This window comes from Copidosoma floridanum, unplaced genomic scaffold (assembly GCF_036245765.1).
Source record: "Copidosoma floridanum isolate Cflo_tuat_1 unplaced genomic scaffold, Cflo_Japanese_pri ptg000030l, whole genome shotgun sequence".
NCBI lineage: Eukaryota > Metazoa > Arthropoda > Insecta > Hymenoptera > Encyrtidae > Copidosoma > Copidosoma floridanum.
This window is the reverse complement of record NW_028321907.1, coordinates 9,091,179-9,101,085: the sequence shown is the minus strand read 5'-3', so window position 1 is coordinate 9,101,085 and position 9,907 is coordinate 9,091,179. Positions and strand designations below refer to the sequence as shown.

Genomic DNA, 9,907 nt, shown 5'->3' with positions numbered 1-9,907 from the left:
CAGCTACATTCACATATTTTCTTAACAAACATTAAAATTACAGTTGAGTAACGGATAATATGCCATTTTGTAGCAGCTGGCTTATTGGATTAAGGATGAAGTAACTTAGCAAATTTTATTCCGTTTTTGGAGTATACGCACATTGTCTTCAGAACCAACGAAATTTCGGCATATTTGGATTTTAATAAGTGGTAAAAATATAGATAGTCATACTTGTCTCTGACAGACAGACAGAAAAACCAAGTTTAAACGAAGAGTTGTGAAAAATGTTTGAAGTATAAGCTCCTAAAAGTATTTGATGGAAACTCCTCTAAAACTAATCATCCTGGCGCCTAATGAAAAAGCGTAGCCTCTTTTTTACGTGAACCGCGGGTAATTACAAAATGCCGTATGAACGGCGTGTGCATACGGGCACAAGCTTTGCCGGCTCTTCCTGTGCATACTCAAATGTATACGTGTGTAAGTACATGTAACTCGATTATATGGAGAAGAAAAGAAAAAAAGCATAGGGTCGAGGAAAACGAAGGAAAAGCAAGCCGTGAAAACCGATATGAATATGACTTTTAAAGCAGCTCGGTAATTTGCCCTAATTACACGCTGCGCGCCTTTTTTGAAACGCATCCTTCATACCTACTGCCGCGCGTATATATGCGTGTACAGGTGATGCCCCATAATACGCGTCCCTGCGTAAACGCGCGCGCTGAAAACGCCTCGGCTTCCGCCATGCCTATACTTTCCCGGGCGTGAGTCTTGCTCACTTTTTTCTCCAACATTATCGCTCAGCGCTCCCTCGCCAGTATAGCTCGGCTGCATTAATACATTATCTCTTGACAAAGAGTTCGTATATTATAAATGTATGGGCTCTAAAAAAATCATCACCGCATAATAAACTTGCCGCGCACTACTCTCCGTGATGTCTTCATTTTGTTCGCCGTGGCTGCTCTCGGTCTTATTTTTAACAGCTTCGAGACGTGTTTCGTTTTTTTTTTAGATTTTCGTAAATTATGTTACAAAACAACGTTTAATAAATCAGGTCAAAATTCTAGCTGCTTTGGTTACTCTAACTATAACTATATCCTTACTTTACCTCTTCAACTGAAAAGGGATAAGTCAGTTTTTCAAGAATCCTTACTTGTTCTTTTTCAGTACTTATTCAAAATTAGTGGATTGTTAGCGACATCAGCGAATTATCAAAAAATCTACGGATTCGTGACTAAATTTTATGTTTTGGGTAATAGGCAACGTTGATTAATTTTCAAAGTCGTCAATTTGATAAAGCTTAAACTATCACGCTCAGAATTGAAGATTTGAAGACTTCTCAATTGTAAGATAAAGGCCATACGTTAAACTTACCTTTTCATAGATAAAAATAATTTTGAAACGGTTCTAAAAATCCTTGCGACATTTATATTTTACAGGTAGCTCTGAAGACTATTCGTCTGTGGTATAAAAACGTTTAAAATTAGAGAGATCACATTCTATGAAACCGCTTTTGTGCGCATGATCGACAAGTGGTGTGTAATATGATTGACGCGATGAGACCGACTGAGATTGACGCGCAGAAGAACCCTAATTTTATAGCTGGTGAGATCAAGTGTGGCATATATACCTATTATGTAAATAAGAACCCATGACTTGTTTGAATCCTTTTACATTTCGAATAAGGCTTAATGGAGTTTATTACATGGATGAATGGTGATAATTGGTTTTAATAATATATATAACGTAATAATGTGCTGTCACTGATATGAGCATCTCCACGTTTTCATTCATTTATTGATATAATTCACAGATGAAATAGGGATCATCTGAGAAAGTTAAAACATTAAATTACTTCACTAACGCACCAAAACTGTTAACCAATCACTTCACCATTAAAATCTCTTTAGATACAGGCTTGCGAACATCTTCCTTTATCACCGCAGATGTACAATAACCCTAAAAAAAAAAAAAAATTTAAAGAGCTCGGGTGTTGGGAAGCTCAAGGAAGAGAAAAAGGCTCGAAAACGTTACGTGCAAGCTAGGTGTACTGCGTTTACGCATAAATTACTCCCTTCTGGCTGAGACGGCAAAACGATTGCGTATTATTATACGTACGCGAGTATGGGTGTCTCGTGTGCCGCTGCGTATACGTGTAAGCGCAATTTGTCGAATTTTACCCGATGAGGCGAAATTGATGGCTTTTAATGCAATTCTCTCCTGTTGGGTGTGCGCGTCTGGCAATTAGCTATTTTTACATTATTTGCCACTGCGAGGAAATTGGAGTATCTGCTTGCAAATGAAGACTGTCATACCGTGTTTAACTTTCATACAGCGTTTTTGCAAACAACAAAGAAGTAAAAACTGAACTAGACCAGAGTTATAATTACGTTTTTAACAAAACTTTTTGTTTGTTTGGGATATGAATACGTAAGTCAGTACAGCGACATTATCTCAGTTTCTGTGTGTGCGTGTGTGTAAAGTTGCGCATAATCGCTCATCAAAAATGCAATGGAAAAGAAAGAAAGACATACAACATCTGCTATTCTAAACATTGAGTTTATCGTGTACACAATGTAAGTAAAAGCTCAAAATAAAAGCTCACGTAATTCGTCTATAGAAAGCAAAACAAACAACAAGTGACGTGTACTGCAAGCACTTGCTGCATAAGAATGTAGCTGTACATAATATTCTGTCTGCAACTCTAGCGGTTATTGATCATAATTCACAGACGTGTACATAATATGCCTGTACAGCTATAAGCATAAATATGTGTTGGATTTAAAGAGCTCGAGTATCAAAGACAATATTTCCTTTTCTTTTTTTTTTTTTTTATATTTAAGCTTTTTCTGATTTATTACAAAATCAATAGAGCTAAAGACAATATTTAATGGTATTTGACGAAATTTCGAGCTCGTAAGGTATAAGAAAATGTAAATTTTGTTTCCACCCAATAAAGTGATGTGTTTGTATTACTAGATAGCTCATGGACGATCGTGTTCAGAAGAAGCAAAATTCGTATCAAAATCATGAAAAAACCTGTTAAATAAAATCAGTCAGAAGCATCAACTTGATGGTCGTTTTCCGCCACAATCAACAGTCGTGCATCAATATTGGTTTATTCGTTGACATAGCCACAATAGCCAAAGAGAGGCACACGTATACCCACAAACTTAATGACTTTTTCAAAACGGCATCCACGCGAGCCTCCTCCACCTCCTCCTCGAGCGGTACAACAATGAAAAATCCGTCACACTTAGGGGCCTCTTACGCGTCGGGCCCACTTTATTTAATCAAAATATACAACACTCACGCGTGTCTTTTTTACGGCTGCACAAAAAGAAAGCTAATAAAGCCACAAAAGAGATCGGAGGACTATACGTATACGGGCTTGGGGAGATTATCGGGCCTCTCTCGGAGAGCCGGCAAATCGCGCCCACACCTACACGCCCACGCATGCGTGCACACCTGGGATCCCTGTCTCTCTCTCTCTCTCCTCCCACAGATCATCCTCGATTTGTTTCTTTCTTTCGTACGTCCCCACAGACACGCACGTGCAGCATCTCCCGGTGTCGGAAGACGTTCTTTTGGTGGCGCCTCTCTTTCTTTATTTCTCCCTTTCTTCCCTCTGCTCTCGGGATATAAATTAATTAGATTTGTGAGCCAAAGGGGGTGTGTCCGCCCGTCGTTTTTTCCCTTGTGTACATCTCTGCCGGGCCGCATGTGTGCCCACGAGTGCGCTGATGCGCCAGCGCGCATTATAGGCATATAACTGATGCTCTCTCAGACTCAAGCGGCTCGCGCCGTTTCAACTCCAGCGATGGTACCGATCTCTCGCCCGTCTGTATACACGTGTTGCGGTCGGTATTCTTCTCCTCCCGTTTTACCCCCCCCACACATGCATGTTTTTTCTCTCCCCTAGTCTGCATCTCCTCCTCCTCCTCTCTGGAAAATTAGAGCATGTAGGGCTGTATACGTATCGCACGTGGATCGGCAACTTCACGCCTGCGGCCCTTTTTTTACTATATCTCATCGAGACTATGAGGTGTGTATGAGTCGTGTGGCGCTACGTTGTTGTATAGCGGAGTGGTGAATCTACAAAGGAAGCCAGATGAAGGATGGTCCAGCACATATACGTGGAGCTTGATTTCAGTGACTATTCCGATTGACGTGAAGTGAGCTGCACACCAGATGGTGAGGATTCACTGAAATCGGTAAGCCTCGAAAGGTCCTTCCTGCAGATTTTCTTGTTTCAACAACTATTCATTGTAGTCTGTAAAAGAGAAATCAAGAACCCATACAAAAATCCTTTCCACCAGTTTTTTTTTTTTTTTTTTTTTTTTTACTTCCCTATACCGATGCGTTTGATCTGACAGCGCAGCCCTCTCAACTTTTGGACGAAAAAAAAGATTACGCGCATGTCTGCACCTGCTCTCCACAGACCATGATCACCGTCAAAGCCGTACAACAGAACAAAGAAATTAAAAGCTATTGGAAGGAGTCCAATTGACTCTGTAAATGGTAAAGCTTTAAAGCTCGCTTGCGGGTGCCTCTTTTCGTGTTTCTCCTTCACGTGCGGTTGAACCCTTTTCCCTTGCACATACGCACATATACGAGATCAGATCGTGTGCTGCTCGACGTTGCCAAGTTGGTGTACAGCCACGAATTCGGGGCAAATTATGGTGGAGAAGGCAAGAGAGAGGAGGAGGGAGGGAGTCCAGGAGGGGAAGGAGCGCGTATTATACACGTGATGGCGTGTACCCTCTGGCGCTATTAAATTTTTGGAGGAAGAGAGCCGCGCGTGCGTGATGCGGTTTTAGTCGATCTTCGACGCGACGCGGCTTCGAAGCTTCGGTGCATTTCGCACGGCGTATCGCATGGCCTTGTGTGATTTTACGTATCGATTTTTGTACCCTTGGCAGTGCCGTTTTGGATTTCCGTCATCCAGACGCTGTGACTAGAGTGTTTTGATTGTCAAATCGTGTTGAAGATTGATTGGTGCTTTTTTTTTACCATCAAGAAATCGTTTCGATCATTCAAGATCCTTTTGTTTATAGAGTGTGATTTTTTTATTTTTTATGTACATGGACCTTACCTTATACCAAATTTAGAAGAGTATATAGGCACAACAAAAGTATATTCCTCGATTCAACTGGAAGTTTACCGGTTATAGTGTGGCAACACCATTCACGACGCAGGACCGAAATTCACGTGAAAAAGCTTTCATGATCCATCGTAAATTAAAACACCGTATATACAAGAGCCGACTCTGTCAGTCTGCAAATAACTATTTTCTCTTTTTGTTTCTTCTCACCGCTCGTAAATCAGAAGCATGAAGGGCGCGGAAAAAAAAAATAAAAGAAAAGAAAAAAAGAAAGACAAGAGGTCGAGAGGAGAAATCACATTTGTTGGCCGAGAGAGGGAAAAAGATCAGCAAGCGATCGAGACTCACGTTTATGGAGCTGAGGGGCACCGTGGGGCTGACACCCCTGCGGCCCCCACTGCCGGCGCCGACCTCCGCCTCCAGGTTGCCGGGCTACCCTCCAATCCGTGTGTATGTATGTATATACGCGCGTGCGTGTGATTCGCCGTTCGTCCTTTTCAGCTTCTTCCTTCCTTCCTTCCTTCTTTGGTCCTCGACTGACAAGCTGTACGACGTATACAGACCAGCGACAGACACACACGCGCACTGTACCACAATGTACATACGTTGCGACCGTTAAGGGAAAAAAAAGCTTTCGTGCATCAGTGTCACCACTCATCGGCCCTTCGTCACATGGTCCTCTCGAATCGATCGCCAGCCATGACTAGACGACCAAGAGTGACAAGAAACAAGTTCCGACGATGATCTCGGCAGGTGGTACGATCCATCTTCGGAGGCGCACCAACCCCCTCGTGTTTTTATCCTGCACCACCCCTTTCCCAATTACGAGAAAGTGATTTGTACCATTAGACCGCGCGAAGCACGCGAGGTGCTCCTTAAACACAGGCACACTGGTGTACGAGCTGCGGAGGAGGAGGAGGAGGAGGAGAACAAGTGCAGCACACGGGTGAATGGAAAAATAAGCGTATGGGTGCAACTACGTGCAACTCGGCGGCGGTCGGTGGGTATATGCGCGCGCGGCGGCACCGTGTCCGAGACTCCCGCGGCTTTTCACGCGCCGGTATCTCTATAGCGCTCGGCTGCCGCTGCACACACCAACGAAACTCCGCGTGACTCTGTACACACCACATGGCAAGAGCAGCAAAGAGGAGGAGGAGGTGGTGGACGACACGCAAGGCAGCACGCGTACGCGCTCTCTCCCTCTTCCAGTGTGGCACGTAAGGTGCATATGCACAGTGCACCCGTGTATATATACAGCTAGGGGAAGAGAGGGCCGATGCAACAGCAGCTGCTTTTATATAAAATTGCTGCTGTGGCTGGTGATGTGCTCCGATGGCTGTGCGCGAGCCGGCGATCGGCCAACCAACTGCCCGCCGACACTGCCTTATCTCTCTCTCTCTCTTCATTTCTCCCTCTTGCACGGTAGAGTCGCGCTCGCGATTGCCACGACACGCGGTTTGCCACTTTTCTATTCTCTTTTCGTTGACTTTTTTTTTTTTTTTTTTTTTTGCTCTTGCCGATCTTTTGTGCGGCTTATACCGATCCTCGAGTGAACGAAAATCGATGCGTCACCCACCCTTCGACCCCTTGTCCGTTGGCATTAGAGACAATGTTCGGTGTCTGATCGATTTGTACTGGGTGCAATATACCCACCCACCCCGACTCGAGGTTTTCTTTCACCCCTTTCGTAGCTCTACGCAGCCTTTGGCCGATCACTCGATTGCAATAATATACCTATACCCACACGTAGATAAGATATAGTGTGTAGATCTATACAGAGTCGGTATTTACTCAGATCTTTACATCACGCGTGTTTACGAGAGCCAGTGCTTTTATATATCTTCTTTTGATTTCTTCTCCGTTTCTCCCTTTTTTGGGCATTTGCATCCTCGTGTCCCTCTCTTTCTTCGTACATCTGCAGCCATGAGCCATGAGCCATGAATCTTCGCGGGGACACGCCCATTTAATGGACCCGCCTCCCTCCACTGCTTGCTGCGCGTTTGAGTATGTATACGTGTGTATATGGATCAGATATACGTGTGGAGGTGTTGGGTTACCTGGTGCTATGTGTGCAATCACCGCCACCAGATGCTGGGCCTGCTGACATCTGCCGGGGAACGCGGGAAAGATGACGGTGTGGGTACGAAGAATCGGTCGATGCTGCATTTCGATTAGACTGATATGTTTGTAAAAAATGAAAATAAACATTTTAGTGAAATGATTGGTGATTGTTTTTTTTTTTTTTTTTTTTTTTTTTTTTTTTTTTTTTTTTTTTTTTTCCAAGTTGCACAAAAAAGTATAATCATGGGTGTTGTGAAAAATCACGTTTGGGTCATTGTATCGTAATAGTACTGTCAAAGTAAAAAAAGCAATTTCAACAGTCGTTGTAAAAATTTTTCATTTATCTCATCAATTATTTATTTACATAAAAAACATGGCAAAATTTTTTCCTTTACGTATACAATGGTGTATTTTACAATGTGTAATTATTGTTCGCATATTATCATGACAAACGTATATGACTAGTATCACAGGTATCGTCGCACCACTGACATAAACATTAATATTACAAAATATCTCATAAATGAAAAACAAGCCGTTTCTTAATAACTAGGGTACGTATGGCCATTTTATCGATCATAATTATGTCTGTATGTTTTTTGTTTTTTCCCAACATCACGGAGAAACTTATTAAAATAAAAAAAAAAAATCCAGTTAGAAATTCAGTTAGAAATTCCATCGTAACACCCACACGATGAAAGAGAACACTTAATCGTATATAACAAGAGATAAAGAGAGACCGCTGGCTCAACATAATTTAATGTAGTGAATGAGCCACTAATAGTGGTAATAATTGTTCGGGTAAGTCACGCACGTGAACTGCAGCTGCATCAGCGACTGTTGTTGTTGTTGTTGTTGTTGTTGTTGTTGTTGTTGTTGTTGTTGCAGCTGAGATGGCTGGGCTACACTGTACGGTTCATTGAGACTCGGCACTGTCAACTGCGCGGGTGTCACGGGCGCCTGACCGTACTGCTGCTGCATCGGCGCCTGAGGCATAGGCACGTAAGATCCAGCCGTGGACGGGCAACAACTACCCTTATTTTCCCGACCGGCCGCCCCATCCTTCTTGGCCTTCCTGCTCTTCTGGTTCTCGTGGGTCTTCTTGTGCTTCTGCAAGTGGTCGCTGCGCGTGAAACCCTTGCCGCAGCTCTGGCAAATGTGGGTCTTGATGCCCGAGTGTATGCGCGCGTGCCGATTCAGCTCGTCGCTGCGGCTGAAACTCTTGAAGCAATTGTCCCACCGGCAGACGAACGGCCGGTAATTCGTGTGCGTGCGAATGTGGGCCTTCAGGTGGGAGGTCTTGGGATAGATTTTGCCGCAGCCGGTCCAGTCGCAGGCGTGCAACCGCTGGCCCTTGCTGTTCTTGACGTCGCGGCCGGTGCCGCAGTAGGAGCACGCGCACCGCACGACTCGACGCGAGTTGGCGGACGCCGGGCCCTCGACGAGCATCTTGGGGTAGTAGGACTGGAGGGGCGGGTACGTCGGGGCAGTAGGACTCAAGGATTGCGGGGAGTAGCTCGACTCGGCGCTGCTGCAGGGACTACTTTGGCTGTCCGACGACGCGTGGCTGTAGGGCGGCGAGAGGGGGATGTTGAAAGCTGAGGGTGCTGCTGCTGGTGGTGCTGGTGGTGGTGGTAGTGGTGGGTTCATCTGGTGGTAATAGGCATTTTCGAACCAGTAGTTGTTGTTGGGGTAGGAGAGACTGCTCTCCATCCCGTAGTCCGGAGTTCCCCCGTAGGGCCCGAACATTGTCCTTGGCTCGACGTCAGATGATTGCAGCAGTGGTGCGTGGATCTAAAACGATATGATCAAACGGGGTAAGTTACGAGGATCCAAACAATTTTGACTCGATCGTCATTCTCGATCCTTTACTTTTCGTGAATTATGTTTATAATTTCTTTTTTTTTTTTTTTCATCTCATACGATAGGACATACGTGTATATCTCCGAATTTGGCATTTTTATTCTTCAATACGACTCAATATTTTAATTTATTATTATTATTATTATTTTTTTTTTATTATGAAAGTAATTAGAAGTATCTACAAGAGGCTACATTAGAAAAAATTGAACGAATATGCCTTAGAGTTTTTTCCAAACGCATCGAAATTTTCGAAAAGTCGATCAATAAGTAAAATATTTTTAAAAAAAGGGGTTTTTAAATGTAAAGCATTTTTTTTGGTCAATAATCCACGAAAAATAACTTAAAATTTTCTGAACGAAACTTAAAAAAAAGGTTACCAACCTGCTGCTGAGTATTGTGCTGCTGCGGGCTCATTATCGATGCAAAGGAACCGTTGCACATAGCGCCCAATCCCAGGATGAGAGAAGTGAAAACACTTGTTGCAAAACTTAGCACCACAGTCTACCAAAGTACATCCACGTATGGGGAAAAAAATACACGAGTTTCACGCACAATCGTAAGTAAGCAAGACTCGATTACTCCGAAAGTTTAATCCCACTCTGCTTAAACGGGATACTTATGTTCGGGACGAGAGAAGCTGAGCGGCCGGGGTTATGGTCCGGTGGTCGTCGACTAACTGACTATTTGGTGCGAGTTTCCTCGGGGGCCAAGACGACAGCTCGGAAAAAAGGGCATAGGAGCGGGGATACGGGGAACCATGGAAAATAAAAGGTGGGACCGATGATATAACGAATAGCTCTGTGGCTCATGGTCAACCATAGGAATTAGTGGAGGGGATGAGCCCCTGTCCCGGAGAGGCAAGGAATTCGACGAATATCCAAGCATCTTTGGCAGCATCAG

At 43.9% G+C, this 9,907-nt stretch overlaps 1 protein-coding gene across 1 annotated transcript; it reads right to left on the bottom strand.

The window, feature by feature from the left end:
* Positions 1–7,521: 7,521 nt before the first annotated feature.
* LOC106639862 (uncharacterized) lies at positions 7,522–9,669 on the bottom strand. The gene is made up of 2 exons (XM_089596442.1): positions 9,389–9,669; positions 7,522–8,938 (listed from the first exon to the last, which is right to left on the bottom strand). The coding sequence occupies exons 1-2, from the start codon at positions 9,446–9,448 to the stop codon at positions 7,922–7,924; spliced, it is 1,077 nt and encodes a 358-aa protein (XP_089452568.1). The 5' UTR covers positions 9,449–9,669; the 3' UTR covers positions 7,522–7,921.
* Between the last annotated feature and the right edge of the window lie 238 nt (positions 9,670–9,907).

Coding starts and splice junctions, on each gene's coding strand:
- LOC106639862 (XM_089596442.1), bottom strand. CDS start 9,448: ATGTGCAACGGTTCCTTTGCATCGATAATGAGCCCGCAGCAGCACAAT. Junction 8,939..9,388: donor AGCACAATACTCAGCAGCAG/GTTGGTAACCTT, acceptor ATATCGTTTTAG/ATCCACGCACCACTGCTGCA.